The 26,302-nt window shown below is 40.7% G+C and overlaps 2 protein-coding genes across 4 annotated transcripts; one reads left to right on the plus strand and one right to left on the minus strand.

Moving 5' to 3' along the window:
• Nucleotides 1–3,396: 3,396 nt before the first annotated feature.
• On the minus strand, nucleotides 3,397–10,569 carry LOC120046643 (F-box only protein 9-like). Its single transcript, XM_038992034.1, has 13 exons — nucleotides 10,416–10,569; nucleotides 9,360–9,440; nucleotides 8,619–8,753; nucleotides 7,102–7,159; nucleotides 6,589–6,676; nucleotides 6,342–6,469; nucleotides 5,901–6,015; nucleotides 5,582–5,700; nucleotides 5,284–5,374; nucleotides 5,096–5,191; nucleotides 4,874–4,967; nucleotides 4,034–4,194; nucleotides 3,397–3,876 (listed from the first exon to the last, which is right to left on the minus strand). Exons 1-13 carry the CDS (start codon nucleotides 10,416–10,418, stop codon nucleotides 3,768–3,770), a joined length of 1,278 nt encoding a protein of 425 aa, XP_038847962.1. The 5' UTR covers nucleotides 10,419–10,569; the 3' UTR covers nucleotides 3,397–3,767.
• Nucleotides 10,570–12,946: 2,377 nt separating this feature from the next.
• LOC120046644 (serine/threonine-protein kinase ICK-like) lies at nucleotides 12,947–25,627 on the plus strand. Of its 3 annotated transcripts, none has more exons than XM_038992036.1 (14): nucleotides 12,947–13,050; nucleotides 14,925–15,209; nucleotides 16,656–16,710; nucleotides 19,613–19,734; nucleotides 19,878–19,957; nucleotides 20,064–20,196; nucleotides 21,883–22,054; nucleotides 22,326–22,493; nucleotides 22,774–23,121; nucleotides 23,306–23,505; nucleotides 23,581–23,741; nucleotides 24,130–24,246; nucleotides 24,379–24,486; nucleotides 24,572–25,627. In XM_038992036.1, the coding sequence occupies exons 2-14, from the start codon at nucleotides 15,109–15,111 to the stop codon at nucleotides 24,724–24,726; spliced, it is 1,920 nt and encodes a 639-aa protein (XP_038847964.1). In that variant the 5' UTR covers nucleotides 12,947–13,050; nucleotides 14,925–15,108; the 3' UTR covers nucleotides 24,727–25,627. The 3 variants fall into 3 exon arrangements, with proteins under 3 accessions (XP_038847964.1, XP_038847963.1, XP_038847965.1); XM_038992035.1 differs by having other exon boundaries at nucleotides 12,953–13,054; XM_038992037.1 differs by lacking the exons at nucleotides 12,947–13,050; nucleotides 16,656–16,710 and having other exon boundaries at nucleotides 15,124–15,209.
• The last annotated feature ends 675 nt before the right edge of the window (nucleotides 25,628–26,302 follow it).

Raw genomic sequence — 26,302 nt, forward strand, 5'->3', positions numbered from 1 at the left:
AATTGAGCACATCTGGGACATCATGTCTCGCTCCATCCACCAACGCCACGTTGCACCACAGACTGTCCAGGAGTTGGCGGATGCTTTAGTCCAGGTCTGGGAGGAGATCCCTCAGGAGACCATCCGCCACCTCATCAGGAGCATGCCCAGGCGCTGTAGGGAGGTCATACAGGCACGTGGAGGCCACACACACTACTGAGCCTCATTTTGACTTGTTTTAAGGTCATTACATCAAAGTTGGATCAGCCTGTAGTGTGGGTTTCCACTTTAATTTTGAGTGTGACTCCAAATCCAGACCTCCATGGGTTGATAAATTTGATTTCCATTGATAATTTTTGTGTGATTTTGTTGTCAGCACATTCAACTATGTAAAGAAAAAAGTATTTAATAAGAATATTTCATTCATTCAGATCTAGGATGTGTTATTTTAGTGTTCCCTTTATTTTTTGGAGCAGTGTATATTGGGCCAATCTCAGGCTTGTAAGTATCTAAAGAAATGGGCATTTGGAAAATTGAATGTATTTGAAAGAAATTAAAATAATGCAAAGGTGCCATCTTTATAGAGGTCACTGAGTGATTTCACACCATTTTGTCTCCATATATCAAAAGCTTTGTCTGCAAGGGATGGTGGAAATAGCCTACAAACAAAAGGTGAGTAGGCAAGAATATCACTAATATCTAGGTTCAGCCTTAGGTTATTCCATATCTTGAGAGTTTGTCTGACCAGGTAATCTTTACTGAAGGTAGTAAATGGAGCTGGTAGGGGAGAGCATACGATAGCTCTTAAAGATGTGGCCATACAGGATTTGGATTGTATAATTGACCCTGGAGTTAAAGTCAAGAGGCTGAATCCAAAACATGAAAGTGAGGGAGCCCCAAACCCCCTAGTTCTTTTAGATTTTGCAGTATGGCTTTACGGATTTGTGGCTTTTATTATTCCATATAAACTATGAGATCATTGTGTCCAGCACCTTTAAAGTTTTAGGTACTGCAATGAGGTAAACACCGGTAAAGACTGTACTTTCACTCTCAAATGATCCCTGGAATGTTACTAGGGTCAGATTCTTCTGCATGTGCGTGATAAGTTGAATTACTCCTATTTAACATGATCTATGTATTCATCGTCTGGAGCCAAGTAACTACCAGGTGCATTGAGAACGCTGTCACAGTGTCAAATTTATCCAGTAAGTAACTTTATCCAGTGAGTATGGAAACTCTCCTTAGAGAGGTTCACCTGCACCGTAAATTCATGACTCAGGAGAGCTATAGCTCAAAACCAGTTGCAATAATAGCTTTGTCTGTTGTCCATCAGTTGATCAGATTTGAAAGTATTTGCATCAAATGGCACTGATCAGAACAATGAATTCTGTGAACGAGAAATATTAGAAATTGTCATTTATATTTTAGGTCTTGCTTTAGATATTGCCGTTGTTGTAGCAATAGTTTATGTACGAGGACATTTTATGAGAGCCCTAATCTCTCATGAACAGATGCAATCACGTAATATTTTAGTTATGGGTGTCTGAGATTGAGAGCCCTAGCTACTGCACAAGACCATTCCTCTACAGTAGCAATTTAGTTTCTATTTAATGTTTCCCAGTTTGTATATTTATGACCTACTTTATTGCAACATATTACCGGTATGCAGCAAAAATCACACTGATAATGTCATGGATTGTGTTGAAAATATATGAAGTAGATAAAGGTGTCCACTCCACCCTCAGAATCCAGCCTCTGGTATGACATACATTCTCATATTCTCAGTATCTCTTTACCCAAGGTCACCCTAGTATTACTGGTACTACCTGTATTCTTTGAATTTCAACCTCAACTCCATGGAATGCATAAAATAATAAATACATTTAATGTACAAACTAAACTTACAATTCTGTATCATATTTAATATATGTGCATGGTTCATGCTGTTTTAAACCGACACCTCTCTTACACTCAAGTGTTTGACTCCTTGTTTTCACTCATTAGATTGAATCAGGCTACAAGTTACATCAAGCCATGACGTTTGAATGCGACTCATTTTCTCCAAAGCATTTCCTTAATAGATGTTGCTACTTATGTTTGTTCCCTTAATTATGGTGTTGTATTGTAGTCCACATATGCCTTAATTATAAAATTCAGGGGCCAAATCACCAACTTATGTTGTAGAGATGTCTCTCTTTGAAAGACATTTACAGCCACATAATACTGAAAAGTGGAAATGCTATGTTAGCTGTTTGAATTGTAATCAAATGATGAAATGTTCTCAGATAAATGACTAGTTGAGAATGAAACAGCATGACAACATTCTCATGTCCTCCCAATCTGTGAATGGACTGCAAGATCAGAAGTGTATCTACAGTAGTCTGTAAAAAAATTCTCAGCTTTCTAACAATGCAAGTAAAGCCATGTCCTAGATTGGAAATAATAAAATCATTAATGTTTTGTCTGTATCTCCTGTGATGTATTTCAGGCATCGTTCTAGAGCACTTTGATCAAGTCAAAGCCAGTACTGCTTCCTCAATAACCAGGGTAGGCCGTCATTGTAAATAAGAATTTGTTCTTAACTGACTTGCCTAGTTAAATAAAGGTTAAATAAATAAATAGCACTAGGATCTTATCACCCATCAGTGCACATTGCAATTATCACTTACAATGATATTCCCTATACACATCTTTCACACCTTCCTATTATTAAGCCAGCTATCATACAGTAAGCCTATTATTTAAATATAGATGCATATCACCCCATAAGTAATCATAATTTGAAGCTTGTGGGGATTGTCATGTCACAAATCCTAGATGATTTCTTCCTCTGTTCTTATATGCTAATCTTCCCTGGTATGTGACCAAACTATCACCTGGGGGAACACTCTCTTTTCACCCCAGACTGATCCATGGGTTATAAAAAATGATGGCTCTGAAGATGAAAAAAAATCTACAGGATTGGAAAACATGCCAATATTATTTATGACGCTTATGAGGACACACTAGCACACCTGAACAACTATCAAAGGTCAGGTGAAAAGATGAGATTTTACCATTCATTTCACCATTATCATCTGAGAGGAAGGCTGATTTGAGGTTATGCATTTCATCAATTCCATTTAGATAAATATCACTAAAGAGAGCCTTTACAATTTTACATATTTTGTAATCTGTTACAAATATATAGTAAATCAAATTGGTTTTAATCTAAATCCATTTCAGCCCTGGGTTCCTAGAATATGCAATAAGTGGATTGATTATGTGTGCCCTGGTCAAAAAAAGTGATTTAGAATGAAATAATTTAAATGTGTGTTCGACGAGGAAGAGTGTTGTATTACGATTGGGGGTGTGGTAAGAGGAACTCCATCAGTGTTCTGCTTTTGTTGTGCGCCTTATAGTGATAAAAAACAACTACACAGTTCCCACTTGTTTATTCCAGTTAATTTACCATATGGGAGAAAATATATTACTAGAGAATTAACAAAAACAACGTCAAAATATTCATTATTGGAAATGGGTGAAAAATCTATTATTGACATTTTATGTCATCATACTGGACAACTACCCAGTCTTCAAAAGAATCAGTAGAATAATTGTTGTTTTCTGTGACAGCCATAGACATAATGGCTATGTGGCACACACTAAGTTTAGAATCAGATGCAGGTTGATACATTCATTAAAAATCATAGTTCAGCCCAAAGCCAACAGGCAGAGAAATATGCATTTAGTCTAAGTGTTGTGTAAACTTTTGGGTGGTGACGTTTATCTCTTCTCTCTAGGCTTCCCTACAGTGGGCGTTCAGAAAATGCTGTGTAGCTTTTCACACGTGCAAAGAAGAAAGATGCATACATCTGGTCCAAGTCGAAGGCAGTGACAACCGTTTCTCCGGTGGATCTAAAAAATAAAAATAAAAAACATTTATGCTGCTTTAGGAGATGGATACACCTGAGAACTCAATGAAAAGTTACATTTCCAATCACTTTTCTCTCTTGCAATGACATTCATTGAATGAGTGGTGTCAAATCAAAACCCTAACTTCCCAGTGTATTACCTGTAGTTGATGTGGCAGGAATGGTGAATCCAATTCAGCTTGTTGAAGCTCTGGCGCCCGCCAGACGACAGCTGCAGTCCCACGTGAAAGCTGTGCTCCGTCTCGGGCGCCGCTGGGTTCCGCCGGCAAAACCGAGAGTTTCTCTGGTACTCTGCCACCTTCTGTCAAGAGAGAACACGCACACAGGGATCCGGACAGTCAGAACTGGACAGCCAAAGCACTCTTCAATCATCTGTGAACAATGACATGAGTCCAAAAAGTATTTTATCCTATCCTGTGTCCTGCACTGCACCAGTTAATAGGTAAAGAAATGGACTATCTTGTTGGGTTTAAGGTATAACAGGAAAACAAACGGGCCTCCCAAGTGGCCTAAGGCACTGCATCGCTAGCTGTGCCACTAGAGATCCTGGTTCGAGTCCAGGCTCTGTCGCAGCCGGCCGCGACCGGAAGACCCATGGAGCGGTGTACAATTGGCTCAGCGTGGTCCGGGTTAGAGGAGGGTTTGGCCCGCAGGGATGTTCTTGTCCCATTGCGACTCCTGTGGCAGGCCTGGCGCAATACACGCTGACACGGTTACCAGGTGTACGGTGTTTCCTGTAACACATTGGTGCGGCTGGCTTCCTGGTTAAGCTGGGTTGTGTTTCGGAGGACACACGGTTCTCAACTGTCGCCTCTCCCGAGTCCGTATGGGAGTTGCAGCGATGGGACAAGACTAACTACCAATTGGATACCACGAAATTGGGGAGAAAAAGGGGTAAACAAATAACAGGAAAACAAAATATGCAAATACCTTCCCACATCAATGAATCCCTGTCCAATGCTGTAACTTCTCTCACTCACCTCTTCTTTTCTCTTGGAGACAACAACAAAGACTTTGGTTTGATTGTCTGTGTCCTGCGACAGACGGTAATGACCACACATAATGGACTCCACCCTGTGTAGAGGGAAAAGGAAAGACATGAATGTTACAAATCCAACTGTTGTGATCATCTAAAAACACATTATTACCCTCAAATGTGTTACTCCAGACTTGGATGCCAGTGTATGTTGCATTTTAAATACCTGGTGTTCCTGCTACGCAGACGAGGAACGGTGACCAGTGGGTCCTCAGGCGTGGTCAGCATCATGACTTGCCCATCAGGGAAGAAACGCAGATATCTGGGGACACAAACAGTATAGCTAGTCTTGTCCGACTGTACAGTCATTAGCATGTCATAACAAGGACACTAGTGACTGACTGAAGCACTGACCTGTAATACTCCACCTGGTGCCAAGCCCTGTAGAATCCATCAAGGGACTCCTCTCCCTGACGGATGTATGCCGTTTTGCTGATGTAAACACCTGCAAAATCAACATTGAATTGACCAAACAAAACAAGCATCTGATAAAATGGGACCAATCTAGTTTTAGCTATGCAACCTTTGCTAGACATGCCAATTGTGCATTGGTATTGAGAAAATGGAGAAGTATATGAAACAAATCCACATATGTTAGAAGGGTTTTTCTTTCTCTAAGGATGATAAATAAGTAATATTCCTTAGTGTTTACCATCAAAGCGCACACGTGGCCTCTCAAGAAACATCTCCCTCCAGGAGTTGAAGGGTACCAGTTTGGTACAGCTCCGGCCCCACACTCTTAGACAGGCCGAACGCCAAATTTCTGGGTCCCTGAGGAGAAATCAACACCAAGGGCATAACAATCTGTTTCATTTAAAAAAAAACAATACATCATTCAGGAGCCTGTTTTGATACAGTGTATGGACAGTGTTTCACAGCACTTGAAAGTTTAGCATGAATTAAAATGAATCAAAACCATGTTTGTGGCAAGTACATTTAAAATGTGTTGGATTTGTAATGACTGGTCTGACCTAGCACAAATGTAGAAGCCTCTACAGACTAGGGAGAGCTGCTCCAGGGCACGCAGGTCCAGATCACTAGACACAACCCAACGGAATATGTATATCAAGACCTCTGGAGGCAGTGCTGTGGACAGAAACCCAAAGGAACAGACTGACAGTGAGAGAGATTATGTAATGTATAGAAGTCCATCAAAGTTTGTGTAAAGGTAAACCAGACAGAAAATCCAGTATACTAATTGAGTACTGCAAATCCAATATTCTCCCAGACAGTGGTTCATTGAGTGGTTTATTGAGAGGTTCCAATCCTGACCAAGATCCCAGTGGGATTGAAACATTGTATGCGGGAGCATCTTAATAAACCACTGTGGTAGCATGAGAGTTGCCAACATAACTTTTTTAATGTTATTTGATGTGGGGATTTTTCCTTTCTAACTATTGCAGAAACTCTACCTGAAATGTGCATCTGAGTCATCTCCACCTCAGGAACACATATCTTCAGAGAGTTGTCTTGCAATGTGAGCTGTTGATGGAAGTAGGCCAGTAGATCCTCTATTTCACCATCCATGTCATTCTCATTGCTAGGAAACAGATATGCAGTATCATTCAAATGGTAGAACTTGTATGGAAAAGAGGCATGACACTTTCAGTATGTAGTCGTCATTGTAGTGTTACTGTATACCAACATATTAAGACTTACCCACCATCTGGATCAGGAGAACGACTGTAGTTGATTTTAAACTCAATGTCAGGCACAATCTGCATTGCCCTGCGATAGTACTTAATTGCTGCAAATTAGGGAGGGGAAAAAGTTTAGCTTTTATTTTGTGTAAAACCATTATTCCCAATCCCAACTATAGCCACACAATAATCCCATTCAAATCATGGTACCAATATTAACATTTGAAATCGTAATTACTTTTAAAATCATACTTTAAGATGATTTAAACATGATGTGCAAAAAAATCTAAATGGTACCATGACTTGAATGAGATATGCTCCAAATGCTAAAATATTAGCATTTGGAAACAGTTGCTGTGAAATAAAACCAAAGCATGGATTGCGGTCATACTTTGTCCGTAGACTGCTTACTGATTAAGGAAACCAATGTGTCATTTTGTAATTTGGGTGAACGATACATTTAAAGGTCAATAATTTTGACCATAAAATACAAATTTAATTTTGTGAAGCATATCTTGTCTCAAAGACATACCTTCATAAACAGCTCCATTTTCTTCTTCCTCAACAGCTTTTAGGAACAACTCTCTGGCCTAAGACAAAGAAACAAACGTTGAGAACGATAGTGAAGATGATGCTGATAGCAGGCAGTAAAATCTGGTGTAAAACTAATATTCTATATGACAGTAAAAATATAAAACTCAACATGCAACAATTTCAAAGATTTTACTGCGTTACAGATCATAGAAGGAAATCAGTCAATTTAAATAAATTCATTGGGCCCTAATCTATGGATTTCACAAGACTGGGAATACAGATATGAATCTGTTGGTCACATAACTTTTAAAAAAGTAGGTAGGGGTGTGGATCAGAAAACCAGTCAGTATCTGGTGTGACTATCATTTGCCTCATGCATTGCGATATCTCCTTTGCATAGAGTTGATCAGGCTGTTGATTGTGGCCTTTGGAATGTTGTCCCACTCCTTTTCAAAGGCTGTGCGAAGTTGCTGGATATTGGCGGGAACTGGAACACGCTGTCGTACACGTCGATCCAGAGCATCCCAAACACGCTTAATGTGTGATATGTATGGTGGGTATGCAGGCCATGGAAGAATTGGGACATTTTCAGCTTCTAGGAATTGTGTACAGATCCTTGGGACATGGGGCCGTGATTTATCATGCTGAAACATGAGGTGATGGCGACGGATGAATGGCACGAGAATGGGCCTCATACTGTGATGCGGTCCTCTCTGTGCATTCAAATTGCCATCGATAAAATGTATCGGGATTCATCTGTAAAGAGCACACTTCTTCAGTGTGCCAGTGGCCATTGAAGCTGAGCATTTGCCCATTGAAGTCAGTGACAACGGCACACTTCAGTCAGGTCAAGACCCTGGTGAGGACTACGAGCACGCATATGAGCTTCCCTGAGACGGTTTCTGACAGTTTGTGCAGAAATTCTTCAGTTGTGCAAACCCACAGTTTCATCAGCTGTCTGGGTGGCTGATCTCAGATGATCCTGAAGGTGAAGAAGCCGGATATGGAGGTCCTGGGCTGGCGTGGTTACACGTGGTCTGCGGTTGTGAGGCCAGTTGGACGTACTGCCAAATTTTCTAAAACTACGCTGGAGGCGGCTTATGGTCAAGAAATTAACATAAAATTATCCGGGAACAGCTCTGGTGGACATTTTTGCAATCAGCATGCTAATTACACGCTTCCTCAAAACTTGAGACATTTGTGGCATTGTGTTGTGTGACAAAGCTGCACATTTTAGAGTGGCCTTTTATTGTCCCCAGCACCTGTGTAAAGATCATGCTGTTTACTCAGCTTTTTGATATGCCACACCTGTCAGGTGGATGAATTATCTTGGCAAAGGAGAAATGCTCACGAACAGGGATGTAAACAAATTTATGCACAAAATTTTAGAGAAATACACTTGGTGCATATGAAACATTTCTGGGATCTTTTATTTCAGCTCATGATTGGACCAACACTTTACATGTTGCGTTTATATTTTTGTTCAGTGTAAATGGCTCTAACAAAACAGCTTACTTTTTCCTCCCGGGCCAGTTCCTGTTTTCTTCTCAAGTCTGCAGCTCTTGACGACAGTCCTCTGTTCCCCCCATTGGACCCAGAGTTGGGCTTCAGTTCAGACATCCATTGGGCCCTGAACACATTGAGCTCCACCTAGTCACATGAACAATGGTGTATAAGTGATTGACATTAAGGGTTTCCCTAAGTGAACTGAGCAGTCTTACAAGATTAGCATGCTCTGAGGTTGCCCCATTGGGCAGGTGATTTAAAAATATATATAGAATACTGCAAAGAATCCCAGTAGCCTAAAACTGATATTTCTGGTTCCTCCCCATTGTTTAAGTGGAAGACAGACTATTTATGGCAGTCTGGCAAGTTGAGCCTGCTCTGAGAATGTTTTTACTGATCACTAAATAAAAAATAATTCCAGTACTGATCTTTCTGATTCCTCCCCTATTTGCAGGTGAAAGGCAGGCAATATAATATGGCAATTCTGTGTGTAAATAGCTAATTGATCATAATCTTCGGGCAACCAAAAAAAATACTCCTGACAAGTGCATTTCAGACTTTAATGTCAATCCCTGTGTACACACATAAAATGCAATAATCCTCAATCTTGTAAACTTTGTTCATAACTGTGTGTATAGGTACGCTATCATGACAAAAAAAAACTGCCAATATGGATTTCTATTAAACTCTTCATTATCACTCAGAGTGGTCCTGAGACAATTGTTTAGACCTTTGTATAGGCCATCTTACTTGGAGGTTTGAGTCATCAGTATCTTCATTATCTCCCTCATGATCTTCTACAATGCCACGAGAATTGATAATGCTTTCAGCCTGCAGAACAAAAAAAATAAACGTATTGTTAAAAAAAAAAAAAAAAAAAAAAAGCCTAAACATGGCAGAGAATCACAAACGTGGAGTGTCTGGCTGTCTTAACAAATAGGGCTTAAATCATCAATATTGATACCCATTCTCCCAAATACAAGCTGTGTTTATGGAAGTGAAGCGGTTAGACAGACAAACCACACCCAACCAATATTCAAGGAAGGAAAAAGTGATCAGTGTTTAAGTTACGTTGATGTGTGAGCATGCAACAAAAAAAGTGCACAAGTTAGCTACAACACTATTATTCAAACAAATTTGGCACCACAATAGCTAGCAAACAAGCACCCTTTCTTGGCTTCACCTATTCCCAACATGGCACTAGCTAGTTGACGTTACCTAAACAATTGCCAACTAAACTAAACTCAACGATTTATGATGGATTTGAGCAGCGACTTGTGCGGCGGACTGGAGTTTCTATGTCACATAAAAGTGATCAAAAACGATGTATATCCGCACGAAATAGAATTCATTTACACAGAGGACAATGTCATGTGTAAATGCAGGCTATTATTCGGTTGCTGAAATCCGTCGTTTAAAAAAAATAATATTAAAAAGTATCTGACGTCGGAGCTCCAGTCCGCCCAGACTAGTTGCCCTCAACTCCATCGTAAATCGTGGAGTTGGCTACTTAAAGAAGCAATCAGGGTTTAGCATGCCATTGCCATGTTTTATTTGTCAAACAGTTAGCTAGTTTGTATATTCATCTGTTGACACCTGGCCATTTAAATTTATCAATACATTAACTATCGGTAGCTGACTAGCGAGTTAGTTCGTATCCTTCGTGCTTACGAGACAGGTCATGCAACCACCAGCAAAGCAGTAGGCGTTAGTGACCATACTTGCTGGCTAGCTACGTTAGCCTAGCTAGCTAGATAAAAATTGCCTATGTGCAAGGCTTAGCCATAGCAAACGACATTGAGCTACCATTGTGGTCTTCTGTTGTCCGTAAACGTATTCAGATGAGGGTCTACAGATCACGGTCAGAAAAACGGACAACACATCGGGGAAATTTGAGAGATCGCAGAAATGCAGCCATTTCGACGACTTGCCTCGAACAGCTGAGTACTTATACCACGTTCAAAACGACTGGGAACTCGGAAATCTCCGACTTCACTGCGTTAAATACAACTGGGAACTCTGGGGAAAAACGAACTCCGACTGGGAAAAATCGTTTTGAACGGTCACGCAACTCGGAATTCCAAGTCGGAAACTCGGGCATCTTTGTTTTACTCAAAGCTGAAGATCACTGACGTCATGATTTGACATCGTTCTTTTCCGATTTCCCAGTTGTCTTGAAAGCACCAAGTGTAGAGCATTAAGGGGGGGGGAGCAGCATCTGGCAGAACGGAGCAGCATCTGGCAGAACGCCCAGAATATGTTATTTAAATTAAGATAGAGACGGAGCCAGTCACATGTGGGATCCAATCCAATTATTAATGTGTATGTAGGTTTAGATAGCAGTGTATAAGGCTCTATGTAAGGAACGCCCTTTTTAGACCTCACTTCAGACCGGTACTTATGCATCTAAGTTTGACTGTGACCTATCCAGCTTGCTGACAATAAAGAGTGATTCAGTTAATATTGACTTTGAGTGTGCCGTGAAAGAATTTCCACAACAATTGGCATCTTCCAGGCTGTATCACAACCGGCCGTGATTGGGAGTCCCATAGGGCGGCGCCGGGTTAGGGTTTGGCCGGGGTAGGCCGTCATTGTAAATAAGAATTAGTTCTTAACTGACTTGCCTAGTTAAATAAAAAAAATGTGATGATGGGCACCAATCAGAGAATGTTAGAGAACTATTCTTTGTAACTGACACATTGACTGTACCGGTACCCCCTGTATATAGCCCCGCTAATGTCATTTACTGCTGCTCTTTAATTATTTGTTTTTATTAACTCTTAATTTGGGGGGGATTTTCTTCAAACTGAATTGTTGGTTAAGGGCTTGTAAGTAAACATTTCACTGTAAGGTCTACACCTGTTGTATTCGGCGCATGTGATTTTTTCATAAAATTGCAATACAATATTTTAGGTTTTACCACAGCAGCTTAAATCAAGAACATCAAATAAAAACCAAAAAGTCTCTCTCAACGAAGATTAAACAGATTTAACCCTAGTACAGATTTGATTTAGTGTTGCTGTCCGTAGCAGGCACCTTTGAAAGGAGTGATTACTGGGGTGGAGTTAAGTGTTGAGGTGGAGCAACTGAAATGGAAGATTCGCTGTGTCTGTGTGACCGTTTGGTGTGACGCAGAACCTGTGGCGAACCTGGTAAAACTGAGAAGACGCTGTCTGTCGTTATGAAGTAGAGTCTTTACCTGACAAAGTCATGTTAGGATATGTCAGTTATTCTGTGACAGCTTTTGTGCCGAACCCACTAAGGTGTTTTAGATGTCAAGCTCATGGTCAGGTTGCAGCAGTCTGTAGGAGGGAGATTCTGAGATGTGAGAAGTGTGCAGGAGGGCATGGGACAAAGGAATTTGTAGTATCGGTGGATGTGTGTCAATTGTGGGCGTGCCCATGTTGCTGGGGATCAGAAGTGCCCGGTGTGAGACAGGTTGAGGTTGGCAGGGTGAGAGTAGAACAGACGGTGTCCGATGCTGAGGCAGTGAAGAGAGTAGAGGATGATAGGTCAAGAGTGAGTAGTAGCTCTAGGCCAATACAGAGTGATACGAATTTGTGCTTCAGTAAGGTTGGCTTCTTAGCATTCATTGTCATGGTTATCAACTGTACTGCAGAAATGTTACATAAATCACAGAAGAGTTACAAGGTGTGTTGAACGAAAGACTCCCGTCCTCCCAGGCCGTCGGCCTGGTGTAGGATAATTTGATGAAATAGTGGTATATACAGTAGGGTTAGTTGGTGGTGCATTTTTCCCTTTCCCTCTTTTTATTTTTGTGTCACAAAATGTAATGTCATCGACCACACACTACCGCACAGTAGGTGGTGGCATGCACAAACAAAATGTTTGAATGCCATGATACCAAAGAAGAAGAAGATCCTTCCTTAATAACCCATAGGAAGTCCCACCTACTACTTCAAAATGTTGAACGGCCTCAATGGCTCTGCCCATGCTAAATCAAGCTTTTGGACACTAGAGTCCTTTATCATTATCTATGGCTCCAACCAGGTGTTGGTGTCAGAATACAGTCAATGGTCAGAACAGAACAGAAAAGATATTAGACTCCAGAGTGGCGCAGCGGTCTAAGGCACTGCATCTCAGTGCAAGAGGTGTCCCTGGTTTGAATCCAGGCTGCATCACATAGGGTGGTGCTCAATTGACCCAGCGTTGTTTGGGGTAGACCGTCATTGTAAATAAAAAATCTGTTCTTATCTAATTATTTAAATTTAAAAAATAGACAGGCTTCGTCATAAGTGGGAAGAACATCAAGAGGGGAAAGTCCAGTAGGTGGCGGTAATATAACATTGGTTGCCAAACACCACTGAAGAAGAATAGGCTACACCCTTGCCTTGGTGGTCGCGCAGCTGTGATTTGTTGTGATGTGAGGGTGGTTGACTATTGTAGTTCAGCGATGCTTTGTTATTCGAGTTGAAACAGAGTGGGTGAGCGTCTTTTACTCTTTTTTTTGTCATTATCAGCAGCAATCAAAGATTGATCGTGTGGCTAACTAGCTAACCAACGCGTTAACGTTAGCTCGCTGCAGCATTGTTTAGTTTCTTGTTGCAGCAGTAAGTTATCTAGCAGTACTGCTAACTATGTAAACATTATGGTCAGAAATCTTACCAGTTTTTTTTTTTTTTTTTTTACACTTAATCTTATGCATGTCTTTTGGTAACGTTAGGTCACTAGCTAGCTAGTGATGAAATAACTAGTCTCAAAGTATGTACTCTTAATTAGTAGTGTCCTACCGACAGTTGCAGCCCACAGTAGTTTTCAGTTGCAACTGGTTTCTGGCGGCCTTCTTCGCATAAACAGGTGTTCGGAACATGGTAGATAACTAATTACTGTAACACAGGTGGTCTGCCTCCGGTCTGTTAGTGTGGTAACACTAACCCTAGTAATTTAACCTTTCGTTTTGTATTTCTCGCTGATATGGAAGATATTCCTTATGTTTCCAAACCGTACCGCAAGCGATGCGTGTTCACGTTTAGAAAACCGATGCCTTCACCAATAGGCGCTAGAGATGTTAATTAACCTTTAACGAAAATACATTTGACCTGTCATGCTTAACAGTCCAAGTTAATTTGCATAATTTTGTGGAATGACATTGGTGCGTTTCGTTAGTGGTCATGTATCTTATTTATCACACGCGCCAGCATATAGAGCCGATTTAGGCATTGCCTAAAAAATAACAATTCTAAATGCAATCGCGTGTTTAACTGTTGTGATGGCCACGATTAAAACTAGTATTTTTTATTTATCCATCTCAACTCGTAATTAAAGCGCGCCTCCCATTTGCCATTCGAGTGCATATGCTATAGTCAACGGTAAGGCAGGCTGTCACCCACCACTATGCAATGTGAGTGTACGTAACAGTATAACTTTAGCCCGTCCCCTCGCCCCGACACGGGCGCGAACCAGGGACCCTCTGCACACATCAACAACGGTTACCCATCGCTCCACAAAAGCCGCGGCCCTTGCAGAGCAAGGGGCAACACTACTTCTAGGTTTCAGAGCAAGTGACGTAACTGATTGAAACGCTATTAGCGCGTACCCGCTAACTGGCTAGCCATTTCACATCCGTTACATGAGCTTGAGGCTTTTTAAAACTTTACTTCAAATAATGTTTTATCCTGATTCAAAGTAGCCTTGCCAAAATCCATCCACAGAAACGTGGAGGCAATTATTTTAGAGACTTCCTCATGCCTTTAACCAGCATTTCTCTCCTGTTTTATTGGTTTTCATGTCAACTTTCTTTCGTTGTCCAGAAGCTAAACGCACAATCCTAGGTCGTATTAGCAACTAACGTTAATCCTAGTCATATTAGCAACTAATCATAGTTGTTGCTATTAGATGCCCCCTCCTTCAAAATGTATAACAGATGTTCATCTCTGACACATGGAACCGCTCACATTAGGTGCGCTGTTTAGAACGGTGTTTTCCCGCGAATTGCCTTTTGGCAAATGTTTGAAAATGACGTTTTATTAGCTTCTATTAGCTTGCATGCTCAACAGTAGGCTATATCCTATTGACTGTAAGATGATAGACTTGCTATTGTTGCATGTTTCCATTAAGCTCTTAAATTAAATTGGCCGTTCCTTGTATGCATGCATAGTCTTTTCTGGGTAAAAAATATTTGTTGACGGTAAAGGTTACTGAGGGTCAGTTAGTCGGCAGCAAAATTGACCGAAATTTGCACCCCTAAATTAGGTGCTAAAGGTAGTTAGCATCTACCAAGTGTATATTTTCCCTCAGTGATTTTATTGCTGGTTTTATGGCTTCCTCTAATGACATCCCATCCCTTCTCCTCAGGAAGAGGCAAGAAGCCCATGACAACATGAGTCCTGCAGCTGTGCCTGTGGTCCACTGCTGTTGTCACAGGAAAATCTGGTTACACTCAACAGATGCAGGGGGCTTCAAGCCTGCCACCTCTGTGTTCCTCCTGCCCATAGTGATCTGATCTTACCCTAGGCAATGGCGAGGAGAGGGCAGCGCCATGAATAGATACACCACTCTCAGGCAGCTCGGGGATGGCACCTACGGCTCAGTCATCCTCGGCCGCAGCCTGGAATCAGGGGAACTAGTCGCCATTAAGAAGTGAGTGTAGGGCACATTGTCATTGAAAAAATATGTCTGATCTCTGTTTGCCTATCCAGTACATCCTTGCAGGGTTGGTAGCTAGTGTAGGCTACATATTATCCTCTGGTAGCTAAATTGAAGGGCTTTAGCCTACAAGTGGTTGTAGCTGCTAAGCCGTGTAGAAAATGAGCTGCCAGTGCCTGTGGGATTTGCTAGGAATGGCATTAGCAGGTGGCCACTCCCACAGTACGTGTGGTTAACCTGACAGCTGGCTAGACAGATGTGTAGACAAATAAAAGTGCACGGATGACTGACAGGCCCACCCATTTAGCTGATAAAAAAAGCATCTCGGTGGGTACGGTACCTTTGGGCGGCACCATAAAAGCCTCTGGATTCTATTTATAGCTTTGACAGGAAGTGTGTGGGTCAGCCGCAGACGAGCAGCATAAATCCAAGCTAATAAATCAATGGCTAGTGTGACATTACTATCTGTTCCAGCTGGCGGATAGCTGTTGATATGTAGGTAGTGTTAAGGGTAAACAGCAAATTTTTGACCATGGAGCAAAACATTTATTTAATTTAACAGCATTTTCTAAATTCCAACGAACCACCTGCAACTAGCTATGGAAGTTTAGAAGACAGCGGTGGCTTCCAAGTCGGGAATTGAGAAAGTAGCCTATTGCCAAATAAAGGTTGGTTGTAAAGCAACGCTACTGTACCTGTAGACTTTGTCATTGCGCTATCGCTAGTTAGGATTGGCTCGTGAAACTACCACTAACTTCCTTCATACCCATACATGCAGGGATATAAAAATGTTATCCACAAGTTCGTCTGTCTCTGGGCAGGTAGAACTTGCCAGAATCATGCAGTATCCCTCACTACCAACGTATCAGCGGCTATCTGCCAGCTGGAACAGATAGTAATGTCGGACTAGCCATTATTAGCTGCGTAAATCCATGATGTTGGTGGTTTCTCTGTCTTGAGATTGAAATAGAGAAGGCCTACATGTTATGAACATGTTTGGTGTTTTCAATCATATATTTTACGCACTACGTATTCATCTCTTATGACTCAAACTTCTTATATCAATTAAGAGTCACAGTATGTTTTATAATAAAAAGGATCTATGATGTCTGTCCTTTTTATTAAAAGGATAATAAAGCCCTTTGACAATGAAGCCCTTTATCTACTTCCCTGGAGTAAGATGAACTTGTGGATACCAGTTTTATTTCCCAAGGAAGTTGCTAAGTAGCATTAGCGCTATTGCTGGTAGATACCTCAGACTTCCAGTCATTGCTCTAATGCTAGTTAGCATTGGCTTCCAAAACTTCCTTCATACTGGATGCAGAGACATGAAAATGGTATCCATTAGTTCTTCTGACTCTGGGAAAGTAGATAAAGGGCTTCATTGCCAAAAATCCCTTTAAGTTAAGCTAATCGTGAATGATTGCAAATTTGTTTCAGAATGAAGAGAAAGTTCTACTCATGGGAAGAATGCATGAATCTTCGTGAGGTCATAGTAAGTGCTCCTTTCCAGATATGATGCTTGTGGGTAAAATGCTCCACCTATTGATTCCAAAACATGGAAACATAATAAATACAACCTACCACAGCTGTTAACTGTTTCACTTGTTACAGTTTTTGTATGACTATTTAAATTCCACCTCAGCTCAGAACCACAGAAACCAGCACAAGTAATCTAGAAGGGGATTCTTCTGTGTACTGCCCTTGGATTTGAACTCTAGATCCTGTGCCAGACATTCATTCCTTACTTCAGAGCTTGGTACCAAAGAAGCATATTAGAATAATCCAGCCCCTGAGGGATTTTAGTTGGAATGTCAACTGTAAATAGCATGTGCCACCACCAAGACCCATAATGACTTTGCCTCCATTACTGTCCAGTGCATGGGAAAACTGAGTCCTGCTTCACCCGTTTACTGTGGCTTGTATTTATTATGGATCCCCATTAGCTTCTGCCAAGGCAGCAGCTACTCTTCCTGGGGTCCAGCAAAATTAAGGCAGTTTATACAATTTTAAAAACATTACAATACATTCATTCACAACCCACTGTGTGTCTTCAGGCCCCTACGCTACCACATATCTACAGTACTAAATCCACGTGTGTGTTATTGTTTGTGTTATGTTATTGTTGCTTCACAGTCCCTACTATTCCATAAGGTGTTTTTTATTTATTTTTTATCTGTTTTTAAATCTAATTTTACTGCTTGCATCAGTTACTTGATGTGGAATAGAGTTCCATGTAGTCATGGCTCTATGTAGTACTGTGCGCCTCCCATAGTCTGTTCTGGACTGTGAAGAGACCTCTTGTGGGGTATGCATGGGTGTCCGAGCTGTGTGCCAGTAGTTCAGTCAGACAGCTCAGTGCATTCAACATGTCAATACCTCTCATGAATACAAGTAGTGATGAAGTCGATCTCTCCTCCACTTTGAGCCAGGAGAGATTGACATGCATATTATTAATATTAGCTCTCTGTTTACATCCAAGGGCCAGCCGTGCTGCCCTGTTCTGAGCCAATTGCAATTTTCCTAAGTCGTTTTTCGTGGCTCCTGACCACATGACTGAACAGTAGTCAAGGTGTGACAACTAGGGCCTGTAAGACCTGCCTTGTTGATAGTGTTGTTAAGAAGGCAGAGCAGCACTTTTTATTATGGACATACCTCTCCCCATCTTAGCTACTGTTGTATCAATATGTTTTGACCATGACAGTTTACAATCCAGGGTTACTCCAAGCAGTTTAGTCATCTCAATTTCCACATGATTAATTACAAGATTTAGTTTAGGGTTTAGTAAATGATTTGTCCAAAATAAAATGCTTTTCGGTTTAGAAATATTTAGGGCTAACTTATTCCTTGCCACCCACTCTGAAACTAACTGCAGTTCTTTGTTAAGTGTTGCCGTCATTTCAGTTGCTGTAGTAACTGACGTGTATAGTGTTGTCATCCGCATACATAGACACTGGCTTTACCAAAGTCAGTGGCATGTCATTAGTAAAGATTGAAAAAAGCAAGGTGCCTAAACAGCTACCCTGGGGATTTCCTGATTCTACCTGGATTATGTTTGAGAGACTTCCATTAAAGAACACCCTCTGTGTTCTGTTAGACAAGTAACTGTTTATCCACATTATAGCTGGGAGTGTAAAGCCATAACACAAGTTTTTCCAGCAGTAGACTATGATCGATAACGTCAAAAGCTCCACTGAAGTCTAACAAGACAGCCCACACAATCTTTTTTCATCAATTTCTCTCAGCCAATCAGTGTTGTAACTTTAATGGGTTACAGAGTTAATGTTTAAGTTAATTCATCGAGCTCTATCTAAAGATATTTGTAATTGTATTAGAATTTGTGTGTTGGAGATTGAGAGAACTACATACATATTTTGTACTGGTTAGTATTGAATTAGGCTTTTGACTGCAAGTTCCAGAATGCCTTGCGACAGGAAGTAGAGAGCGAACGCGCTAGTTAAGTACAATTGACAGGTGATTATCCTGACTCCTTTGCGCTAGCAACTCATTATTCATTGTTCTGTAGAATCTAAAGTTTGTAAATGTAACGTGCACAAGTATTATTACTAAAAGAAGCTTTCATATCAAACCCAACGTCCCGAGTCATTACTTTGAAGATAGTTATTCTATAATCAGTCATTTGTGTAAGTGCTGTGCTTGTTGAGTGTCCTTCCCTATAAGCTTGCTGAAAGTCTGTTGTCAATTTGTTTACTGTGAAATAGCATTGTATCTGGTCAAACAACACCATTTCCCCCCCAGAAGTTTACTAAGGATTGGCAACAGGCTGCTTGGTCGGCTATTTGAGCCAGTAAAGGGGGCTTTACTATTCTTGGGTAGTGGAATGACTTTAGCTTCCCTCCAGGCCTGAGGGCACACACTTTCTAGTAGGCTTAAATTGAAGATGTGGCAATATCGTGTGCTATTATCCCCAGTCATTTTCCATCTAGATTGTCAGACCCTGGTGGCTTGTCATTGTTGAGCTGCCCTGGTTTGCTTAAAACATTAAGAAGCATAAACAATCACTAATGGCTGCACTTTTAGAAATACCAGTTGTCTCCCACACTGTACCCAAGATGATATACAGGTTATTATATATATTTTTAATTTGACCTTTTATTTATCCAGGTGAGTCGATTAAGAACAAATTCTTTTTTACAATGACATCCTGGCCAGTGACCAAAGGGAAGTGCTTTGATTGTCAAACCATGTTTTGATTTTGAACAAAAATGTTTTGTATGGCAGGTTTAAGGGCGAGGCCTTGAATGTGTTAACGTTTTATGTATCGAAGTCTTACATGGAGTGTTGCAGAGCTGTTTTTGATGATATACAGATTGAGGGGATTTCTTTATGCCTGTTCTTCATTGCTGAGGTACCATCTAATTTGTTCCTTCTTTCAGTCCTTGAAGAAACTCAACCATGCGAATGTGGTCAAACTCAAGGAGGTTATAAGGGAAAATGACCACTTGTACTTTGTGTTTGAATACATGAAGGAGAACTTGTATCAACTAATGAAAGACAGGTAAATATTATATTTTTTTTTTTTATCACACAGCCTAAATATAGGATATTTGAAATGGGTTCAATGTTTTGGGGATACATTTTCTCAGTATGTCAGTAGGTCAAAATCATGGCTCATGTATTGTTATTTGTATCATGTTACAGGTCTCGGCTGTTCCCTGAATCTGCTGTGCGAAATATTATGTTCCAGATACTGCAGGGATTAGCATTTATTCATAAGCATGGTATGATCCACTGTATACTAGCATGGAGATGTTTTTTAGTTGCACATTTTCTATAAATGAGGTACACTTGTTACTTTGTATGCTCGCTGTATGATTTTCCCCTCAGGATTCTTTCACAGGGATATGAAACCTGAGAACCTTCTGTGCATGGGACCAGAGCTGGTGAAAATAGCTGACTTTGGGCTTGCCCGTGAGATAAGATCTCGGCCCCCGTACACAGACTATGTTTCAACAAGATGGTTAGTTTTGTTACCTCCATATGATGTGTCTGTGACACCATTTTGTGATTGATCAAGTTCTGTCTTACTGATCAATCTGAATTTATTGGTCTCCTTTTCTGTCAGCTTGTGACAACATGATTCCTCTTGTATTTTCTCTCACGTGAAGCATCAACCAGCCTATAAAGCCTTTCTCCCTTCCTTTTGTTGAGACCTTAGACTGCTGCTCTATGTACAGTCATTGAACACTGTTCACTTTAATGTTTACGTAATGTCTATTGTTCTAAAATCGTTTCTGTAGTTAGACAAAGATAAGATTAGCATTCCTGCAACATTATACTGTTTGAATTTGATGTAAACCAATTGATTACTCACTTTATGTACAGTGCATTCGGAAAGTATTCAGACCCCTTGACATTTTTCACATTTTGTTACGGTACAGCCTTATTCTAAAATGTATTAAATATATTTTTTTCCTCCATTAACCTACACACAATACCCACCAATAACATGGTGGCCTCCATCATTCTTAAATGGAAGAAGTTTAGACCCGACCAAGACTCTTCCTAGAGCTGAGTAATAGAGTTCGTCTGTTCGTCTGTGGGAGAACCTTCCAGAAGGACAACCATCTCTGCAGCCCTCCATCAATCAGGCCTTTATGGCAGTGGCCAGATGGAAGCCACTCCTCAAACAAGATTCTCTGGTCTGATGAAACCAAGATTGAACGCTTTGGGCCGAGGCCAAGTGTCACGTCTGGTGGAAACTCGGCACTATCCCTACGGTGAAACATAGTGGTGGCAGCATGCTGTGGGGATGTTTTTCAGCGGTAGTGACTGGGAGACTAGTCAGGATCGAGGGAAAGATGAACGGAGCAAAGTACAGAAATCCTTGATGAAAACCTGCTCCAGAGTTCTCAGGACCTCAGACTGGGGCGAAAGTTCACTTCCAACAGGACAACGACCCTAAGCACACAGCCAAGACAATGCCGGAGTGGCCTCGGGACAAGTTTCTGAATGTCCTTGAGTGGCCCAGCCAGAGTCCGGATTTGAAACCAATTGAACATCTCTGGAGAGAACTGGCAGAGCTTGAGAAGAATGGGAGAAACTCCCCAAATACAAGTGTGCCAAGCTTGTAGCGTCATACCCAAGAAGACCTGAGGCTGTAATCGCTGCCAAAGGTGCTTCAACAAAGTACTGAGGAAAGAGTCTGAATACTTATGTAAATGTATTATTTATTAAAAAATAAATTAAAAAAAATGTAATGAATTTGCGACAATTTCTAATGACCTGTTTTTGCTTTGTCATTGTGAGGTATTGTGTGTAGATTGATGAGGGGGGAAAAAACATTTAATCAATTTTAAAACAAGGCTGTAACGTAACAAAATGTGGGAAAAGTCAAGGTGTCTGAATAATTTCCGAATGCACTGTACATACAGTATTCTCGACATGGATCATCCTATATAACTACTGCTATACATAACTTTTTCCCTATTTGTCTATACATCCGAAGTATATCCCGGACTCTGACATTGCTAGTTCTGATATTTGTTTCTTCTTTTTTAGGAGGAGGGGGGGATTATTTGTGTATTACTATGGTTCTGTTAGACATTTACTGCATTGCTGGAGTTAGGAACAAAGGCATTTCCCTTTACCTGCTTTAACATCTGCTAATCTGTGTATGCGACAAACTTTTTGATTTGATATCCAGGTACAGAGCTCCAGAGGTGCTGCTGAGGTCCACCACCTACAGCTCTCCTATAGACCAGTGGGCCGTTGGCTGCATTATGGCAGAGCTCTACAACCTCAGGCCTCTGTTCCCAGGCTCCAGTGAAGTGGACACCATCTTCAAAATTTGCCAAGTCTTGGGAACTCCAAAGAAGGTAGCCTTGTTTTCTGGGGCTGTTAGATCCAGTATATCAACCTGATTATAAGCTATACTGTCCTCACATCTTCATGTAGAATGTATCATGGTGTTGTTAAATGCATAATTCAAACCTCACTGAAGATGTGATTGGTCTTGTGTGACATGCTTTTGAAATTAAACTTTTTCTCAGATTATTTGTCATAACATTTGTTAAATTTTCTGTTTTATTTCTGTATGGTGAAATTTAAGCAGTTCAATAATATTTTTTTTTAATCCACTTCCTCTAGAATGACTGGCCAGAGGGCTTCCAGTTGTCGGTAGCCATGAATTTCCGCTGGCCTCAATGTGTCCCCAGTAATCTGAGGAGTCTGATCCCTAACGCCAGTACTGAGGCCATCCACCTCATGAGAGACCTACTCCAGTGGGACCCTAAGAAGAGGCCAGCCTCTGCACAGGTAGCTAACCCTGGCTGGGGCATATCTCTGTTATAAACTGTACTAAAAGAAATGTTGAGAATGGATCCATATGAACATGCATGCATCCGTAGAATAGTTATTTTAACATCCACCAATAGAGTGGTGAATACTGAATTAATTAATAGATCTACAGCTATGTTAGCTTGTGCATAGCTAAACAATTTGAGATATTCTAACATTTAATGGCATGTTGGCTGATTAATATGTCCTGCTTAGGGCTCAATGGAAACCAATCAATCATTTTATTCTCCATTTGCAGGCCCTCAGGTACTCATACTTCTACGTGGGTCAGGCGTTGGGTACTCCTCAGCAGATCCTGGAGCAGGGCAGGCCTCAGCCTGGTCCTCTACCTCCACAATCATCACAGCAGCATCAACCACTGCTGCTCAAACCAGTGCCCCCTCCCCAGTCAGTGCCCCCAAATCCACATTTCACCTCGTCCAGGCCCCTGCAACAGATCGAAAGAGGCCCTACCCTGGTTCCATTATACCAGAGGCACACAGAGCTACTGCGAGAGCAGCCCAACTGCATTGTGAAGCAGGAGGAGACTGCAAGAGTCCCAAAGACCCGTTTACCTTACATTGTTGATAAGAGCTTGCCGAGCCAGGTGAGTTTGCGGTCATCAACCAGGGCTAGCTGAGCACGAATGCTTGTCATCAGTGTAATCATGTCATTAGATGTTAGAATACCTTGTTAAATTCATCCAAAATTCAATGGCTAGGCATGCAAAGTTGATGAAATGTAATTGAACCATTTTGCTTCTTTGTTAATACACTATTTCCTTTTTCCAGTTGACCCAGGAGGCTGAAAATGCCAACTTAAGCTATCAGGTGAAACCTAAGGGTGGAGGACGCCGGCGATGGGGCCACGGCTCAGGCCTTTTAAAGGGTGACGGCTGGGATGACTTTGAGGACACAGAGTTGACCTCTCTAAATGCTCTGTGCAAAACAAACTTTCCTACTGAAAAACGAAGGGAGGAGACGTTGAGCAGGTGAGACTGTCCCCATGTGTTATCAGTTTGATATTTTCAGATAAAGGCTTTATGTATTTCTTCTTTGTCTTTCAGGTACGGAAATGTTTTGGATTTCAGCAACCCCAAAGTTAAGGGGCAGGTGTCGACAGGTGACAATGCACCTTTGAATCTGAACAAGGCCATGTCCTACCAGGAGCCTTTGAGGACAGCCTCTGCCAAACAGCATTACTTGAAGCAGTCAAGATATCTACCAGGTAGAAAATACAAAAACATTACCTTCTTTACAAATTCATATTTTCAGTAAGGAACATCTAGTTACTGTTATGTATATCATAAAATGGGGTCACTCGGCATTGAGCCTTTTTTATCAGTAAACTTTGAACTCGCTTTATTTGCCATTTGTCTACCAAATCAGAGACATATGCATGTACATGCTCTGATATAGAATGCCAAATGATTTTTTAAATCTGGGTGAAACTACATTATTTTCATCACTTGATTTACCAATCTAAGGATTGGTTAATGTTGCTGAGTCATGATGATTTAGTCTTGTTGAGCCACAAGGGGCAGCTTGTTGTGAATTAAGTTACATTGCAAACTTTCTCAACTTCTACTTCCTAATCTCTCCTATCTCACCCGCAGGTTTAAGTACCAAAAAGAATATGGCAATAAATTCCAACAAAGACTACAGTGAAAGCAACCTCTGGGGCAGCAGCAGTATTCCTGTAGGAGGGACGTTTCCTAGCAGAAACACTCATGGTAACAGTTTGGGTTGGGACCAATGTCCTGGCACCTGTCACCTTACTAAACAGAGGGCTGTGGTGTCTGTCTGTGTGTTTACAGTAAAAATGTAACTTGAATGTCCTTTTATCTTTGATGGCCCAATTGCAGGTTCAAATACACTTCCAAGTGGATATGTACCATCCTATTTCAAAAAAGAGGTTGACTCTGCCGGCCAAAGAGTGCAACTTGGACCTATAGGGGACTCAACAGCATCAAGTGAGTGATCTTTGTAGTCTCAATGCACAGTTGTCAATCCAGGCTTAGTGCTGTGTAATAATGTGGCTTGTCCCTGCTGTCATAGATTATGCAACCTGGAGGTCGTCAAGCAGAAGTCAGATGGGTGCCTCATCCTATGTGCCGTCACCCACCAAGACTACACCTGGCCTACGGTCTCGCCCCCCAGTACAGGCCATCCATGGGCGCACAGACTGGTCTGCCAAATATGGACACCGCTAGTGGCCTCTTTGGGGCACTTGTGTTATGGCCTGGTACAGATGTCTGTATTCCTGATTTCTCTTTTCCCTATAAAAGGAAAACATCAGTTTTTCATATCAAAGTATGTATGTGTTATACAGCAATAACCTTGGTTTTGTATTATTCTGTGTATATATTGTTCAATGTACAACCTTTTCAATGTATGTGTATTATATGGCTAAATGCACTCAGCAAAAAGTTGGTGTTATCACATTAAATAGATTTATTTTTTAATTTTGTTCGTGACAAATTCCCTACCAGGTTTGTTTATTGCATAGCTTTCTCACCCCCTTTGTTGCCTTTGTAGAATGTTTGTTCCATAGATTTTGTAAAACGCCTCCATGATGTTTAAATTACCTATCCAGTCTTTATGCATTTTATATTGCAAATATCACTGTGATATTTTGGCTGAGCCCTGTTTTTATGTTGCCGATTTGTCTTGTTTTTTTGTTCGAATATATTTTTCTTGGTGCTTTCTTTCATGAGACATTCTGTAATGCAATACAGGAAAACACTTGTATTTGATGCATTCTTTTAGATTTTATTCATTGTTAAAAAAAATATATTTAAAACAACTCTGTGCTTATTTCAAGCAGAATTGCTAACACTAGCATTAATATGATCTTTGTATTGAATTACATGGCTCTTTTTTTTATTGAGAGATAAACCAAGTCAACAGTAGGGCCTATCTGCTGGGCCAAATTCTACAAACATATATAACTGCCAGTTACCAAATCCCATTGCAAAATGTTTATTTATGTGGTATTGTAATGACACATTATTTTCTTGATAACTGTTTTTGGACAAGCTGTAAGGTCATGTCTTTGACATCAATTCTGTTTTGGTTATATATTCAATAAACTCATTGGTGGATAGACTCTAATTGTGTTAATTGCTTTAATTTGATAATGCATCATCCAGAAACATCTCTTTCCCATAAAATATGTTTGAATTTTCAAACTAGTTTTCATTTGGAAGGCAGAAAGTTTTTTTTTTTTTCACACAAAAAAAATTACTTTTGCATTTAAAACAGAACTCTACTCATTACTCCATGTGCATAATCTAGCCTAGGCTCACTTGTTCACACATTCAATAAGATTTACTTAGCCCATCGCTTTAAATATTGAGAAAGACCCATACGAATTGTAGTTACGTTTTGAAATGTTAATATTTAAAAATGGCTTGTTATGACATCTCTTGAGGAAATGTAGACGCGAAATCGTCAGAGAAAATGTGATTTGTCTTGTAATGTTTATTCACAATATGTGTTATCTTACCCATGATGCTACGCTGACATGCACATCTCCAGTCCTCCCATTGGGTTACCACAGCCACAGTAATAAACCCCGGCTATTTCTACAATTGTTCTTCTTAAAGCACATTGCCAACCTTGACCAAAAAAAACATTTTTAAATGTTTACGATATTTTGACATCTAAACACAAATATTCATCCTTAATTTTCTCAATCTAACGGCACAACCTAGATTCGAGTCAACGTCTTAAGTACTTGAACATGTTATTACTCCGACCTTGTGAAAGTGAAAAACTGACAAGTTT

Source organism: Salvelinus namaycush, chromosome 4 (assembly GCF_016432855.1).
Source record: "Salvelinus namaycush isolate Seneca chromosome 4, SaNama_1.0, whole genome shotgun sequence".
NCBI lineage: Eukaryota > Metazoa > Chordata > Actinopteri > Salmoniformes > Salmonidae > Salvelinus > Salvelinus namaycush.